Source organism: Bufo gargarizans, chromosome 6 (genome assembly GCF_014858855.1).
Source record: "Bufo gargarizans isolate SCDJY-AF-19 chromosome 6, ASM1485885v1, whole genome shotgun sequence".
Lineage (NCBI taxonomy): Eukaryota > Metazoa > Chordata > Amphibia > Anura > Bufonidae > Bufo > Bufo gargarizans.
Window position 1 is genome coordinate 331,543,602 of NC_058085.1, and position 18,312 is coordinate 331,561,913.

Sequence of the window (18,312 nt, forward strand, 5' to 3'; positions counted from 1 at the left end):
ATGAAGACTCACACCTTTAATACCACACGACCATTAAGAATTTAGAACGGCTATACAGTGTGGTCTTCATTGGACAAATTTTAGGCAGCTGCCGCCTAAGTTCTTGACCGCAACGGGCTGCAGCCTGAAAGGATCAGGACTGCGCCCTGTGGTCGCACCTTTTAGGAAAAACACTCTAGTGGTGTAAACACTCTAGTAAATGCCCGTCACTATCTCGTGGGGCTAGCTCAGCTGAACGTGTTTCACTGAGTGATCTGTTGCTTCACTCTGGAGAAAAATTACTTGCAATCCTTATGTAAATGACCAGTTAAGTGCACTGAGGGTGGGCCCAAGCCACTCTGTGCACCGTTGCTCCTCTGCCAGCTCCTCCCAATCCTTGATTGACAGGGTCACGTTCCTGCATGGTCATCTCTTCATCGGCTCTGTCATACATCAGTTTTTTTGTTTTGTTTAGGAGATGTATGGGCACTTGGTGCACAGATCCGGCATCTCCCAGCTGATAGCTCCAAACAGGATAATGCAGCGTTTTTCTGTCCTGTGCTATTTGACATCGGCATCACAAGTGATGCACCCGATCAATATGAACAATCCCATAGAGAACTATGGGATCAGTTCTAGCTTCAGTTCCCTCCCCCCAGATTTTTGTGCACCACACCGGAAGGATCCTGAGCCTAAAGGGGGCTTTAGGTTGCTAAGACACCTAGCATTTTTTTATGCATTTGAAAACTCATTTTTTTTTAAGGAAACTGCATGTAAAAGTGTGAGAATGGTTGAAAATTCTGGCATTTTTACATCCAGCATTAAAGTCATACCTGGCGCGTTATCACACAAGCTTATTGCACTGGCGGAGTTTAACTATGTGCAAAGTTTCTAAAGCTTAATGTTGGTATTGAGTTAGTATGCGCTAACGCTAACCCACTGATTTTGGTGCTTGCTACATCTGTACATGTACGGTATTTTTTTTCAAAGGCATTTACAAAAATGCTACGTGCAATAGCACCCACCGCGGTAATCAGCTGAAGCGTAGAAGCTGTGCAAGCGCAGGCACGACACAGATAAAAACATGCTGCTTTTATCAATTCGAAGGTCGTGCTGCCCTCACCGACTGAAAAGTAATTACAAGAAGGAGAAGCACAATTTTTCTATTAATTTCTATTTTCTTCCACCAAAAATAGTTAATAGAAAAGCTACACTGATGCCTCTTCAATTTTTTAAAGGGGTTTATGAGACTAGAAAACAAAGAAGGGTGTTTTTGTCCACTGTCATATTTTGCAATACCAGGCACCTCCAATAGACAAAAGTGGTGCTGTTCTTGAGGATAAGGCCTCATGCACATGACCGTGCCGTTTTTTGCGGTCCGAAAACCGCAGATCCGCAAAAAACGGAAGCCGTCCGTGTGCCTTCCGCAATCTGCGGAACGGAATAGGCGGCCCATTGTAGAAATGCCTTTTGTTGTCCGCGAAACGGACAAGAATAGAACATGTTATATTTTTTTTGCGGGGCAACGGAACAGGGCAACGGATGCAGACAGCACACGGAGTGCTTAAATGAAGGAAAAGACTGGCACTCCTTGGTACTGCAATTATATCGGGTTTATTCGCCAGTCATAGAAGAGGTGATGCGCGTTTCGACACATGCAAGTGCCTTTATCAAAGCAATGTGAGCATTGTTTGATAAAGGCACTTGCATATGTCGAAACGCGTGTCATCTCTTCTATGAGTGGCGAATAAACCCAATATAATTGCAGTACCAAGGAGTGCCGGTCTCTTCCTTCATTTAATCATCCGGAGTGACGTCCGCTAACCGCGCACCCATACCTTCACGCAGTGCCGCCCGACTATTCGTAAACCAGCACACAGAGTGCTGTCCGCCTCTTTTGTGGTCCCATTGAAGTGAATGGGTCCGCATCCGAGTCGCAGTTTTGGCGGCTCGGATGCGGACCAAAACAATGGCCGTGTGCATAAGGCCTAAAGCAGAGACTCGTTCTAATCTCATACAAACTTTTTAACTGGCATCAAAAACATGACATAATGAAGAAAATGCTGAGTTCATAGAGTTAAGCTCCAATCCCATCCAATAGAAGCTACACATCATTTTCTTAGACTACTTTCACACTGGCGTTACTCGTTCCCCTGCCGGATCCGTAACTACAGTGTACATCCGCGAGCTGCCAGAAGTCCGCCCAGCCCCATTCACTATAATGGGGAGCGGCGTAGATCCGGCCACAGCACGGCAAATATGCTGAGAGGAGGCCGGACAAAAATTGCTGCGTAGCAGCCTGCCAGAACGAGTAAATGCCAGTGTGAAACAGGCCTTAGATTGGCACATGTCAGGTCAGAAAATTATAACACAGACATAAGCAAAGAGAAGAGGATGTAACAGCACAGATAAAGTATGAAGGAACCACGTGAAAAAAAAATCAGATCCAGGGGAGAATTGGCGATTTTATGAAAGCAGTGATTGATGATAATTCTGACCAACCGTCAACGGAAGGAATATTGTCATTAACTTGTCTGTAGAGATCTTTAGGGGCCGTGTCGCATGGGTAAACCACAGCAACGGACCTCAGGGGTGGGACATAGGGGCATTTGCCTATTGAACTCCATCACCCAGTTCCCTTCAGTCCTAAAAAAGGCACTCACAGTAGTTATGTGTCCAGACACAGTGCAACTGCCTGTACTCTAGCTAGAAGAAATGTAGGGATCGGCATGGCTATTGCCATTGGGTGATTGGTATATGTAACTGGTTATGGGTCCATTCAGACAAACGTAAGTGCTTGTGCCCGTGCTGTGGACCGCAATTTGCAATCCATTGCACTCTGGTTGCGAATGCGGACCCATTGACTTGAATGGGTCTGCGATCTGCAAAATACGGCGGAGGCACGGACCTGAAAGCCCACGGAAGCGCTTCCAAGTGTTTCTGTGGGCTTCCCAACTGTGCCTCCATTCTGCAAAAGGTAGGAGATGTCCTATCTGTTTTCGTATATTGAAGATTGTGGATCCATTCAAGTCAATGGGTCGGCATCCACATGACGGAGTGCACGCGGCTGGTGTCCTTTTGTGAGCTGCAATACGGGCACTGAACCCTACGGTCGTCTGGATGGACCCTTAAATGGAGGATCAGGTATATTAAATGCAAATGTATTTTCTCTGTCAGACACCGGGCGACAGTCGGACTCTTTCACACTGAGTGTCATCCAGTGCTGAGGACATCACCAGAATCTGCCGACAAGCTAAGGTTTATGCTCTGTGTAAAGTTGGCCACACACATTAGATTATAGTCTTAGTTCAGGGTCATAAGGATTGGGCAGTTATCTTTCAACATGTCCAAGCCTTTATTTCTCATCAAGTAAGCCACCACCAGAGGTTTCTAGTGATGGCTCTGTCCATTCAGAACCCATACATGCTCACCTGAAAGATTGTATGGCCGGCTTAAAGGTGTTTTCCAGGATGGGTATGGCTTCTAACAGATATGGTCATTTACATCTTCCCCGTGCTTTTCAAAAAGAATTGCACTCTCCTGATCAATTTTCAGCATGCAAACCAATCCCTCTGGTTGGATACATCCTGCAGGTAGAACTTCCTGTTGCTGTAGTCAACCAAACCCATGATGCACTTCTCCTTCCTCTACCCCAGCTCCAGCTCTGCCCCTAACAGCACCCAGCTAGTATATAGATCCTCCCACCCATCTAGTCACATAGACACCCCCCTGTCACTGCCCCGCCCATGGACATAACATCACAGGATATAAGAAAGAGCTGCATGGACACGGTCATGTGACCACAGCCCAGAACGGAAGATAGGAGCAATAAAGTTAAAAGAAATACATTACAAAATTACAGCAACCTTCATAAATTATTACTTTAAAGGATGTTGATGCAAACTGGAAAATCCCTATAAAACCATCATCCACATAAGACTTTGCTGGCAGATTGAAACCGCTCATGGCATCTGCAGACCATATAATGGGTATTATGATACCCATTCGGCTTGTCTATCCCCACCCCAAGCATGCATATGCTGTCGACAGGGGAAGCTTCTACCAGACTCCTCTGGCAGTGGTCTATCTCCCTTCAGAACAAAGAATCGGTCATGTTATAATTCAACGTGCCTGACCATTCTTTCCCTTGACATCTGTCGTCAATCGAGAGTCAGAAGACCACCCTACACATTTGATGGTCTGCTGGTTCCACCAAATCATCAGATTTATCTAATGTGTATTGTGATAAAAGTTCATGTACATTGTAGGAGATTATTTTTTTTTTTTATTGGACTCAATCATGACCCCTATTGCCAAGTCTCCCCTATCGAAATCGAAACTTCAAAGCCAAACCAGATGACCAGACTGAAAGCGGTTGTAGAAGAGACAGGCAGGAAGGTGCAGGACATACATAGAGGGTGTTTATTCTCCTAACCAACTTCGTGCTCCCCGGGTTTATCAGACATCTCCATGGCGTACAGCTTCAGTCCCTCATGGCTGCGACCAATGTTATACACACGCGTGATATCAGGGCACATCTCGTTCACCACTTTCATCAGCTGAAACAAAAAATGAGAATGAAAAAAATCAGCAAAACACATAGATCGTCCCTAAAACACACAATCCATCAGAACAAAGATTTACCTGTTTCAAAGTTGCGATATTTCACCAATTTTTAGTTTTTTTTATATCATTTGGTGTAATAAAAGTAACATATTCCACCAAAAATCTTACTTTTTATACCTTGCTCACCAAAAGTAGAAACAAGTGGGCATGGGTTACCAGGAGGGGCATGGACTAAAAATTTTTAGAATTCTTTATTCTAAAGCCAACAAATAGTAAAGCTGATGGAACAAATCTACGTCTGCTCGTAGCAAGCATGGATTTCATTTTCTGACAGTCCCACATGCACCAATTTATTAAGAGGTGTGCTTCTTTTAAAAAATATGGCGAAAGTCACTCCAGCAATCCCAGTCTTAATAACTCTTCTCCAATGTGCATAAAGCATCCATTAACTAAATATAAATTAAAAAAAATAGCAATTCTTCCGGCCCATACCTGTCTCATTTCCTTGTAATTGTGATGTTGGAAATCCAGGTTGTCGGATGTTGTCAGCTCATTCCTTCTGTAATAATAATTATTGGGGTCTAGGTATAATATAACAGGGATATTGTTATTAACTGCAAAAAATATGACATATCATGGTGCTTCCTCGTATATGAATTTCAGGCAACAATAACTGCTGCTGCTGATTCTACTGCTCTGTACAGCAGAAGTTGTCAATATGATGACACCTCCTCTGACATCACTTCCTGCTCTGCAGCTATTGGCTGAATCCCCAATGCACTGACTTCCTGTTCTACCCACCCTGCCCAGTATGCACTTTTCACATAATACTGATATTACTGAGAGCTCTTCTCCATTTTAGCAGCTTCCTCTTTTACTTGGACCACAATGCAGGGGGTCATGGCTGAGAGGGAAAACAGAGCTGTCAATATTAAAGGTTTTTTTCAGCGATTTTTTAAATGATGACCTATCCTCTGGATAGGTCATCAGCATCTGATCGGTGGGGGTCCGATAGCTGTTTGAGAAGGCAGTAGCGATTCGGCCTTCTCTCAGCTCGCTAAGCACAGCGCCGTACATTGTATAGTGGATGTGCTTGGTATTGCAACTCAGCCCCATTCACTTCAATGGGCTTGAGCTGGACCTAGGCCATGTGAATGATGAACGTGACGTCACATGGATTAGGCAAAGCTGTAAGAAGGCCCTGGCGATACAGCGAGTGCCGACGGCTTCTCAAACAGCTGATCGTGGAGGTCCCGGGTGTCGGACTCCAACCAATCAGATAAATCTGATATTTAAAGTAGACATGGACTATCACATTTTATATGGTGTGAATCACAGTTTTTAAATTCAATCTATCTTATTACAGAAGAATATTAATAATTTTCAAAAGTCTGAAAATATATTTTTGCAAATTACAGTACATAGACAATGTAAAGGATTGTATTCTCTAGTGTTGACTAACCTGGCAAAGGACATCCAAGTATTTCCATCCTCATACATATGCTGCCTTCTTCGTACCACGAGCGTGGATTGATCCGAATATAGCGGCCCACCAAGGGCTCTAGGAACTCATTCAGGACTGGAATTTCCTTCTCGCTATTCCCTGAAAAAATCTATAAACATAGAAAATATGGAATTATAATGCAGAAAACGAAGGCAGGAAAGGCTGAACATAATTACCGTAGTTGGTTTCATACGCTTGACACATGGTCGATCATCACACACATATCGTATCAGAAGGAAACCCACTTGTCATCAATGTGTAGTCCACCTGAACCAGTTATTCTCACTTCTCAGGCATCCAGGACCGATATACTGTAGGTCTGACCAGCTTAAGAATTATTTTCAGCACCATGCATCACCAGAAACTCAAACCTGCTGTCAGTCGTGACAACTTGCAGGTCACAATGCGACCACATTCTCTCTTATCATGTTGATGTGAAGCCGTAGCTTTAAATTAGACTAGGTAGATGGAAGGGGCGTCAGATTTATCATAGTAGCTCACATAGATATGTTGCATTTCGACTATGAATAGACATGTATTTTCCTTATGCTACGTCTTTGGTCTACAGGTAGTTTCACATACTGCATTATTTGGAAAAAGGCTAGTTTTGTGCCAATTTTTGATGCAGTTTTTTTAGCAAAAGCCAGAAAGAATGGGAAATAATATGGAATAACTTATAATAGAAGGACTTATACAGTACTTATCCTTTCTGCTGGATTCACTCCTGGATTTGGCTAAAAAAATTGTATCAAACTGCACATACATGTAGTGCAAGGATGTACACCAGTTTTTTTGGGTGCAAATTGAGTAATTGAGTCATAATTACTAGGTATTGAGTACCGGCAAACATTTGACCACAATTAAATGTGGCTGAAAAAAATTTCTATAAATGTTCTAAACTTATCATTTTAGGGCCATTCATATCCAGTAATGATTATAAATGCACATGGCCATATTTTAAACATGTTCTGTACAGAGCCGGATAAGGCCTCTTTCACACTTGCGTTGTCCGGATCCGGCGTGTACTCCACTTGCCGAAATTACACGCCGGATCCGGAAACACACAAGTGTACTGAAAGCATTTGAAGACGGATCCGTCTTCAAAATGCTTTCAGTGTTACTATGGCAGCCAGGACGCTATTAAAGTCCTGGTTGCCATAGTAGGAGCAGGGAGCAGTATACTTACAGTCCGCGCGGCTCCCGGGGCGCTCCAGAGTGACGTCAGAGCGCCCCATGCGCATGGATGACGTGCCATGCGATCACGTGATCCATGCGCTTGGGGCGCCCTGACGTCACTCTGGAGCGCCCCAGGAGCCGCACGGACGGTAAGTATGCTGCTCCCCCGCTCCCCGCTCCACTTTACCATGGCTGCCAGGACTTTAGCGTCCCGGCAGCCATGGTAACCATTCAGAAAAAGCTAAACGTCGGATCCGGCAATGCGCCGAAACAACGTTTAGCTTAAGGCCGGATCCGGATCAATGCCTTTCAATGGGCATTAATTCCGGATCCGGCCTTGCGGCAAGTCTTCAGGATTTTTGGCCGGAGCAAAAAGCGCAGCATGCTGCGGTATTTTCTCCGGCCAAAAAACGTTCCGTTCCGAAACTGAAAACATCCTGATGCATCCTGAACGGATTTCTCTCCATTCAGAATGCATTAGGATAAAACTGATCAGGATTCTTCCGGCATAGAGCCCCGACGACGGAACTCTATGCCGGAAGAAAAGAACGCAAGTGTGAAAGAGCCCTAAGTGCTACAATAAAGCACAGTTGTCAACGTTTGTGACATTCCAGGGAATGTCCCTAATTTTCAGAGACAGGCAAATTCAGGCTGTCCTGTGCCAATAATGGACAGGACTTATGTAAGTCTTCCCATAAATGGGTGTGTAGTACCCCAGAGCGGGCACTACCATTCCTTCACCCTGCTACTATCTCTAATGGCTAACAATAATGTCATAGTTGTATTTAATTTCATGTCCTTTGATATTGTGCCTTAATAACATTTCTATGTAACTTATGTATTGTATTACATGCACTGTGTCTGGTTATCCAGCAGGTGGCAGTGTATCTGGCAGAGACAGATCTTTAGATAGAATGGAACTTACCATTCCATTGAAGTGGGCTTGTCCTGCTTCCTACCAAGGGAGGGGTTGCAGGAAGCTATAGTCATTCTAGGTTCTAGTCTAGATTTGGAATCAGATGAGTCAAGATAGGGGACCCCCTTTATTGCTATGGAGCCTAACCCTGGGGAGCAACAGTATCCAGGTAGGAGCACCATGACACACAAAACTAAGACGACCGCACCACCACTCGGCATTCCTAAAAACTTGGGACACAATCGGCCTTGGTTGGGTGGCACGTTGCAGGTGTTACTAAGAAGACATACAGGCTCCTTGCACTGATGACTAGGCTCCATACAAGTGTGAATGAGCCCTTAGATGCCTTAGGAATGTAAGGCAAAATCATGGTGTGTGCACCCAACAGTGGAGTGAAAAAACATCCACTGTCCCCACATACATTGGCCATCCAGTAGTATGGCAGTAAAATTCTGATTAATCTCTTCCTTCATCTTATGATCAAATACTCCTGGAAAAAAAGCAATTACTACTTCTTTCAGCAATGTTCTTCAGAAGTTCCCCAGTAATTAGCTGCAGTGAAGCATGGATCATGCATCTCGGCTAATTTCAGTCCGGTTTATGTATTTCATATGTGTTGAGGGATTTTTTAATGGCTGACATGACAACCATGTTTATCCTATCTGTAAATCTTTCAGGATATAAGATTTTCTGAACTCAACCATTTCTAGTAAAACCGCAGAAATTGAAGGTTTATGGAAATAGTCTTGCTTCCAAATGAAACTTGGCGGGGATTGTGGTTTTTCTGAGGGCTTTTTCTAAATTCCATTCAGCATTTAGGATGAAATAACATTAACCACTTCTGTGTAAAGGCGAGTAGTAAAATTATTCTGTAGGTAATATATAGAATAAAACAATAAGGTGTGTTATAGATTACTAGTAGTAGGATAGATACAGATGTAGCCGAGCTAAACTTGACTCTGATAACATATGGCACAGTGTTATCTCGTCACAAAAGCCATTGGAATCCACTGAAAAGTTAGCTATCTTTTCCTGCCATCCTTTACTTAATGCGTTAACCATCGTGTTTAGCTTAGCTGCATCTGTAGATAGATAAAGATGGACAAATAGATAGATACTGTAGATTTTGCTGGAGGAACAAAATGGACAAAAAAGAGATTTAGCTAACTCTGAGAAGTCAAAAATTGTTAAAAGTCCTTCAGACGGACACAGCATTCTTGAAGCTGCTAAGATATTGGGGCGTGATCACAGAACCATCAAAGGTTTTGTTGCAAATAGTCACCAGGGTCACAAGAAACGCGGTGAGAAAAAAAGATGCAAATTAACTAGCAAAGATTTGAGAAGAATCAAACATGACGTGACCAGGAAGGCATTATCCTCCAGTGCTGTCATATTCCAGATCTGCAACCTCCCTGGAGTGCCCAGAAGTAGAAGGTGTTCAGTGCTCAGAGACATGGCCAAAGTAAGGAAGCCTGAAACCCAAAGACCACTGAACAAGACACATGAGTTGAAACATCAAGAATGGGCCAAGAAATATCTGAAGACTGATTTTTCAAAGGTTTTGTGGACTGATGAGATGAGAAGTTGCTGGTTTGTGTGCGAATGCACACAGTAGGGTATTTGTTTGGCGCACAAAAGGACGACCTCAGACAGTAGACTTTGGTGAAATAGCTGTTTTTATTGTTCAGTAGACAACGCGTTTCGGAGTTTATAACTCCTTTATCAAGTCTAAAACAAGGGTATAAAAGAAAAAAAATGCCGGAGGCAAAAGATGTATCCCCACCTGGTTAGATGGGTGTGGACATGCATTAAACAGTGGAATATTTAGAGAGTTTGTGCGCGTGCCTTTAAGCGTTAAAATGTGCATATTTATATACAAAAAAAAAAAAAAGTTATTTATATATATAATAATGATGATAAAGGCAATAATAAGATCTGTAGTTTGCAGAGAGAAATAAAAAATGCAAATGTCAGTAACAGCAGCAGCAGTTGATTAAAAGCGAAGGAAGTCGGTAAGTATTCAGTGGTCCGCGTATGAGGTCACTTTTGGGCCCAGGTGTGTCTATTATTTCTGCTGGCATAAAAGATTGTGTGCTAAAGTATGTTTCAGGAGGACTGTGGTTATGGGATGAGTGAATGTATATAGCGTGTGAAAGCTGGTGTCCCTAGTGCGGTATTGGGAAGGTGGTGTGTGTGTGTGTTGTGACGGTATTAGGTGGAATGTAGTTGTGGGGGGGGGGGGGGTTGGGGGTTTACCTTAATCGGGCGTCAGCAGAGAGACTGGCCAGATGGCTGTGGGAATAAAAACACAACAAATGAGAAGACGGACACTGGGCAAAGGGGCATGATGATGTCTGTGTGTGTGGTGATAGAACTGAGGGGGGGGGGGGCGAGGGAATATGACAGATGGCAGGTTGGGGGGGGGGGAACAAGACAAATATAGTGCAGTGCAATGTGATGTAGTGTGTTGTGTTGGAATATGGCTGTGGGGGTAATAAAGAAGGTGGGGGTAATATAATGAAGGGGGCGGGTGGCCGGTGGTGATGAGAAGGGTGGGTGCAGTGTGTGGTGGTATTTTGATGGTGCTGGAGGGAGGAGGATGGATATCCTATATAATGGTGGGGGTTGTGAACTGCGCTGGTGGAATGTGGCCCCGCATGGTGGTTGGATAGGCTGACCAAGTTATTAGGGGTGCAGTGGGGGATGTGGACATCGCAAACGCTGTTGCTGTCTGCCTCTTACCTGGAGCGTCTGGTTGTGCTGGAAACGCCGCTCTCCATGTACCTGAGCGCGCGATTTTTGAGTTCGGGTGGCGGGGGCGGGGTTGTGACGTCATACTGGGGCGTGGTGGTGACGTCAGGCGGGAAGGCTACTGGTGTTGCTGCGCCGATCAGCTGGTGTGCTAGGGGGCGGGGGAGCGGCGTCCTTGGTTGTTGTGCCGATCAGCTGGTGTGCTGGGGGCGGGGTTGTGACGTCCTTGAGTGCTGCTCGGCAGGCGCTGGGCAGTAGGGGAATGTGTAATGTGATGAGTGGTGGACAGTGTAATGTGTTATGTTGGCAGCACGGGGGGGGGAGGGGAAATGAGGGGGCTGGTGCTGTGTAATGTTATGTGTTGATGGGGTGTTTTGATGGGGTGGCTGTGATGGGGTGTTTTGATGGGATGTGATGTGATGAAGGGGCTGGTGTGTTGTGGCTGGTTTGATTCATATGAAATAGGGTGGGGAGTGTACTAGGGTGGCTGGTTTGAGGCATGTATATGACCTAGAATGGCGCGGTAGTTGGCAGGTGGGCAGACGGGAGGTGGTGGTAGAGAGAAGGGGGGGGAATTATTGGGATGGATGGTGGTAAGGTGGGTGGGAAAGGAGAGGTGGGAACGTGAGTGCTGTGGGTGCTAGAGGTGGTGGGCACGGCGGGGGTTTGACATGGTGGGGTAAGATGATTGAAGATGGGGAAAGGGGAGTGGATGGGGGTGGAGGGGGGGCAGTGAAGGAAAGGGCAGTGGTGTGTGTGAAACAATATGGAGTGGTGCGTGGCAGAGTGCGTGGTGTGATTTGAAGGGCAGGGATCCGGGTTTATTTAGATGCAGTTGGTTTCTAACAGTTCGTTTAGGCAATCTGGGTTTTAGAAGCAGTTGGTTTCTAGCGATTCGTTTAGGCCGTATGGTTCTATGGTTTGTAGTTTGAATATCCAGTACATTTCTTTTCTCCTCAATTTCTGGTAGCGGTTACCATGGGTGGCTGGGATTTCTTCAATGGGTAGTAGGGAGAGGTCTCCTGTATCCTTGTTGTGTGCCTGCAGGAAATGTCGGGATACTCCATGTTTGAGGAAGCCGTTCGTGATGTTCCAACGGTGTTTGTTCATCCTCTCTCTCTCAGAGTGAGGGTGGTCCGGCCAACGTATTGTAATCCACAGCTGCATTCCAATAAATAAATGATGTATGTTGATGAACAGTTTAGGAAGTGCTTTATTTCAAAATTTTCTCCTGTTACATTACTGGAGAACTTGGTGGTCCGATTTGAGATGTTCAGACAACACTTACATCTTTGGTGTCCGCATTTATAACTTCCCAGCATTTTGAGAAAAAGGCTCAAAATGGCTGGGGGATGTTTTTTCTGAGTGCGCAGGCGACTAGGGGCGATGAGATTTTTGATTGTTTGGGCTCTTCTGAACGTTATGTGTGGTTCTGGTCGTATATGTTTCGTTAGGAAGGGATCCGCTTGTAGTATCTGCCAGTGTTTCTTCAGTATATTTCTCAGGGTCGTGTGGTTGGTATTGAATGTGGTTATGAAGGATGTCTTGTATTTTTTGGTGGTATCTGGATCACTTGGTTTGGTGATTGGTGGTTTTGTTTCTGATGGTAGGCAGTCCTCCTGGGTGTATTTCTGTGCCTGCCGTAGTGCTGCTTTGACGACGCCGCATGGGTATCCTTTGTTGCGGAATCTTTTTTCAATTACCTGGCTTTGTAGTTTGAAGTCTTCATCCTTTGTGCAATTTCGACGGATCCGCTTGAATTGGCTGAATGGGATGTTATTTTTCCACTTTTTGTGGTGTGCGCTCCTGTAGTCCAGATAACTGTTTCCATCTACTTTTTTAAAAAAGGTCTTTGTTTCGATGATATTTTCCTTAGTGGATAGGACTAGATCCAGGTATTCTATAGATGTTTCGGAATAGTTGGCTGTAAAGGTGAGGTTGAAGTTATTTTTGTTTAGGTGGGTGGTGAAATTGTTGGCCTCTTCTAGGCTGCCATCCCAGATCAAAAGCAAGTCATCGATATAACCTTTGTAGAAGACTAGTTTGTCTTGCCAAGGGTGTTTGTTGTAGATGAATTGGTTTTCGAAGATTCCCATGTACAGGTTCGCGAAGCTGGGCGCGAATCGCGTCCCCATAGCGGTCCCTCTGGTCTGCTTGTAGATTTTGTTCTCAAAATTGAAGATGTTGTGTTTGAGAATGAAGTCGATGCCGTCCAGAATGAATTGTCCCTGTGAGGTTGGCAGGTTCGTGTCTTGTTGTAGGTACTGCCGTATGGCGTCTATCCCTGTATTATGTGGGATGTTGGAATATAATGAGGCTACGTCAAGTGTGGCCCAAATGTATGATTTTTTCCAATGTACCCTTTTGAGCAAGGTGATTAGAGTGGCGGAGTCCTTCAGGTAGGAGGGTAGTTGGATGACATATTTCTGTAGAAAAATGTCGATGTAGTGTGATAAATTGCATGTGAGTGAGGAGATGCCAGATATGATCGGTCTCCCTGGCGGATTGTGGGTGGATTTATGTACTTTTGGTAGATGGTAAAAAAGTGCCAGGTTCGGGTGGTCTATGGTAATGTATTCTTTTTCCTTTTTGGTTAATATTCCCTGTGATTCTGCTTTTTCCAGAAGACCCAATAGTTTTTTGGTGTCTTCCTTTATCGGGTTGTGGGATAGGATTTCATAGTAGTTTTTGTCTCCTAGGATTTTTTGTGCTTCGGCCAAATAATCCTCGCGGTCCTGGATCACGATGCCGCCTCCTTTATCAGCATTTCTGATGATGATGCTGTTATTATCCATTAGCTCTTTGAGGGCGATTTTTTCTTTTTTGTTTAGGTTATTTGTTGTATTAAGATTTTTATTAATGGTTCTAAGGTCCTTTGTTACGAGTGCAGAGAAGGTTTCGATGTGGCTCCCCCTATGGTATATCGGGTTGAAAGTGGATTTGGGTTTCAGTCCTGTGGCGATGGCTCTTATGATTTCGTCAGGTTGTGCATTATCGGTGCTACTTGGTTTGGCGATTTTTGGTTTTGCGGACTGGATTTCGAAGTGCCTAGCTAATGTTAGTTTCCGAATATAGGAATTGAGGTCAACGAATAGATCAAATTCATTGAATTTTCCGCTTGGGCAAAATGACAACCCTTTTTGTAGCAGGCTTATTTCCGCTTCATTGGGTTTGTGCGATGAGAGGTTGAAGATCCTCACTGATGTTTCGTTTTGTTCCGTTTGGGACTTAGCTGATTTGGGGTCTGTTTCTGGATTGCCCCAGTTTTCTTTTCTTTCTGTTGTTGTTCTGCCTCTTCCTCCTCGTCGTCCTCTTCTAGGTTTATTTGTCTTTTTATTCCTCTGTTTGGGACTGGTCTGAAGAAATCGGTGATCATGGTTGTCCCTGACGGATGCCGCAAGGCATATGTTGCTTCCGGGGTCAGGGCCCCGGGGAGGGGTAAAAAAGATGATGAATGTTGGTGGACTGATGCGGTGATATCCTGGTTGCTGGTGTTGTGGACAGTGATTGAGGAGCAGTTCTGTTGGTGGTCCGGGGGTTCCATAGTACCAAGATTGCTGTGGTTATGGATGGTGATAAGGGAATCTTCAAAGAGAGCAGAGTGGTCGAGTGTTGTGGTGGCGTGTTCGGGAGTCCGTGGTAGGAGGTCGGTGGTGGGCATAGGGCTGGGAGTGGGGGGAGGACAAAATGTGGTGGGGGGGGAAATGTAGGCGATTGTTGGATAGGTGATGAAGGTCCGGAGGCGGGGTTGGGCCGTGGTCATTGGGAATGAACCATTTTATGGAGGTGGGTTTCTGGCTCGGGTCTGTGGGGCCTTTTGGTGTGTGTTTGGAGGTGTTCGGAGGGGCTGTAGTGCTGTGGGGTGACTGGTCTGGTAGATCAATGGTGGTGTGGAGTGTTTAGTGGATGTGGGGTTTGGAGGTGGTGAGGGTGATGTCTTGGGGGGGGGGGGGGTTTGTGGGCCTCCCTAGCTTCATGATTGGGTTTGTTGTGTGTGATGGGAGGTTTGAACCTATGGCTGTTGTGGAACGTGTTCCTTTGATACCGTTTGTTGGTGGGGTGGTGTTTATAATGTTTACTGGAGGGGTAGGGGGAGTGGTTTCTGGAATGTGTAGCTCTTGGGGATCTGGTGTGTTGTGTATGTTTGCGGGGTTGACCGTCACTGGTCTTGTCTGTGGTGGTTCTCGGCGGTTGCATTGTTGGGGCATGTTGGTTGTGTGCGGTGGGCAGTGGGTGGCTGTCTGATCCATTGAGCCAAAAATGGATATTGTTGGTGCTAAAGTCAGTTCTATCGCGATCAAGTTTTGAGAGTTTGCTATCTAGTGTTTCTTTCTCGTATTGGAGTACTCTTGTGGTGATGGATCGGTCGTATTTGGTGAAATCTATGTAAGTGGCATACTGAGTTAGGGTGGCTGCTGATTCTTCAATTTGTGCCTTAAGGATTTCACAGAGTTTTTTTCTTTTTGTCAATAGCATGATGAGCATGCCGCGTGCGCATTTCAGTAGGTATTCATCCCATTCTTTAGAAAAAAAGGGGTCGTTTGCGAAACTGCTTCTGAACCTCAGTCTGAGACCTCTCGGGACGAGGTTCTCTTTGAGGTAGATTTCGAGGAGTAACCAGTCTAAATGGTGCTGGATTTCCTCTTTTAGTAATTTTTCCAAACCAAAGAATAAGTGGAGAAGGTCTCTACTTTCAATCTTTGGCGTCGTCTTTGTTGGAGTCTCTACGCACTGTGTGTGTTCAGTAGTTGCTCCATTATTTGTCCAGATCGATATCAATTTGGTTCGTTGTTGGATTCTCTTAGAGCAGTAGTCCATGGTGGGCGTTCAAGTTTGTCAAGGTGGGTGAATGCCACGGGGAACCTAGAGCCGCTGTACTCCCAGGCCAAAGGTATTTGAGGCCTTGGTCCTGACAGAGTCAGGAATATACAGCAATTTGGCGAGAGAGAAAAGAGAGGGGAGAGGCGCTCATAGGGTGGAGGGTAGCGGTTGTGTTGTTTTGCGTACGCAATTACGCAAAACAACACAACCGCTACCCTCCACCCTATGAGCGCCTCTCCCCTCTCTTTTCTCTCTCGCCAAATTGCTGATGAGATGAGAGTGACTCTTGACGGACAAGATGGATGGGCCCATGGCTGGATAAGTAATGGGCACAAAGCTCCACTTCAACGCCAGCAAGGTGGAGGTGGGGTACTGGTATTATTAACCTCTTAAGGACCCACTCCGTACATGTAAGGCACTGGTGCCCATGACATAAGGATCCCGCATGTGCAGCGGTCAGCGCTGACCGCGGCAGTGCAGGAGCTGCGCCCACCTGATCAGCGGCAGGGGTCCGGCAGTCACTGATAGCCGGACCCCTGCTGTATGCGCCAGCATTGGTGAAAACACAGTGAGTAATACACTTACAGCCAATGTAATGCATTGTAAAGGGGATCAGACCCACAAAAGTTGAAGTCCCAGAGTGGGACAAAACATAAAGTGAAAAAAGAAGTAAAAAAAAACTAAAGTGTTACAAAAAAATTAAAAGTTTCAAGTTAAAAAAAGAAAGCGTCCTTTTCCCGCAAAAAATTAGACCCTACCTAAGACAATCTCCCAAAAAATAAAAAAAATATGGCTCTCAAACTATGGAGACACTAAAACATGATTTTTTTTTTGTTTGAAAAATGCTTTTATTGTGTTAAATGTAAAAAAAAAATTTAAAGTAGGCATTAGGTATCACCGCATCTGTAACATACTGCTCTATAAAAATACCACATGGTCTAACCCCTCAAGTGAACACCGTTAAAATGATAAAATAAAAACGGTGTCAAAAAAGTTATTTTTTGTCACCTTACATCACAAAAAGTGTAAAAGCAAGCGATCAAAAAGACATATGCACCCCAAAATAGTGCCAATCAAACTGTCGTCTCATCCCACAAAAATTATACCCTACCTAAGACAATCGCCTAAAAAATAAAAAAAAAACAATGTCTCTCAGTCTATGGAGACACTAAAACATGATTTTATTTTTTTGTTTCAAAAATGATATTATTGTGTAAAACTTAAATAAATAAAACAATGTATACATATTAGATATTGCCACATCCGTAAGGACCTGCTGTATAACAATATTACCTGACCTAAAAAAAAAACTGTGTCAAAAAGCCATTTTGTGTCACCTTAAATCACAAAAAAAGCAAAACCAAGCAATCAAAAAGTCATATGCACCCCAAAATAGTGCCAATCAAACTGTCATCTCATCCTGCAAAAATGATACCCTACCTAAGACAATCACCTAAAAAATAAAAAAAAACATACGGTATGGCTCTCAGACTATGGAGACACTAAAACATGTTTTTTTCTGTTTCAAAAATGATATTATCGTGTAAAACATAATTAAATAAAAAAAGTATATATATTAGATATTGCCACGTCCGTAAGGACCTGCTCTATAAAAATATCTCATGACCTAACCCCTCAGGTGAACACAGTAAAAAAATAAAAATAAAAACTGTGTCAAAAAGCCATTTTTTGTCACCTTACATCACACAAAGTGGTCCTTAAGGTGAAAAATGGCAGGGTCCTTAAGGTGAAAAATGGCAGGCGGGTCCTTAAGGGGTTAAAGATGAGCATGTTGAAGCTTTTCATGTTGAAGATGGGCTCAAAATCAACTCCCAAATTTACAGCCTGTTTTTAGAAGACTGCATCTTTTAAGAAAATCATGATTTTTATGCATGACAATACTCTATCCCGGGGATTGGCAACCTCCGGCACTCCAGCTGTTGTGAAACTACAGCTCCCAGCATGCATAATTGCTCTGCTCTTCTCAGAAATCCTATAGAAATTAATGGAGCATGCTGTGAATTGTAGTTTTACAACAGCTGGAGTGCCAAAGGTTGCTGACCCTTGCCTATCGTATGCATCGAAGTACTCCACCGCATGGCTAGCCAGTAAAGTCCCTAAAGATGAAAGAATAATGACACGGCCCCTTCCACACATGAGCAAAACCCTACTGAGAGCTTGTGGGCTTCTTAAAGGGAAATTTACTGTGAAGGAAAACAGTCCACCTTTCTGAACAGTGTCTGGGAGGTTGTGGTTGCTGCTGCACAAAAAGTTGATTGTCAACAGATTAAGAAACTAACAGACTCCATAGATGGAAGGCTGATGACTGGTATTGAAAAGGAGGGCGGCTATATTGGCCACTGATTTATTTATTTATTTGTTAAATGTTTATTTGTAAAGTTGTTTGTTTATTATTCTCACATTAACAGATTAAAATAAACAAGAGAGATGGGAACATTTTCCTTTTTCATTTAACCCCTTGGCGACACATCATGTACTGGTGCATCACAGCGGGAAGTGACCACGCAAACTGAAGTACTAGTATATCATGATGATCGGACGGGCACCGGAGCGGTGTATGCCTGATCAATGCAGGGGC

The 18,312-nt window shown here is 44.3% G+C and overlaps 1 protein-coding gene across 1 annotated transcript in view; it reads right to left on the reverse strand.

Moving 5' to 3' along the window:
* CPXM2 (carboxypeptidase X, M14 family member 2) overlaps nt 1–18,312 on the reverse strand; it is a 122,404-nt gene that overhangs the window by 22,308 nt on the left and 81,784 nt on the right. Inside the window, exons 7-9 of the mRNA XM_044298374.1 lie at nt 6,008–6,158; nt 5,038–5,126; nt 4,415–4,538 (exon numbers count right to left, since the gene is read on the reverse strand). Of these exons, the coding sequence (XP_044154309.1) occupies nt 4,415–4,538; nt 5,038–5,126; nt 6,008–6,158 (364 nt within the window). The remainder of the gene's footprint in view (nt 1–4,414; nt 4,539–5,037; nt 5,127–6,007; nt 6,159–18,312) is intronic.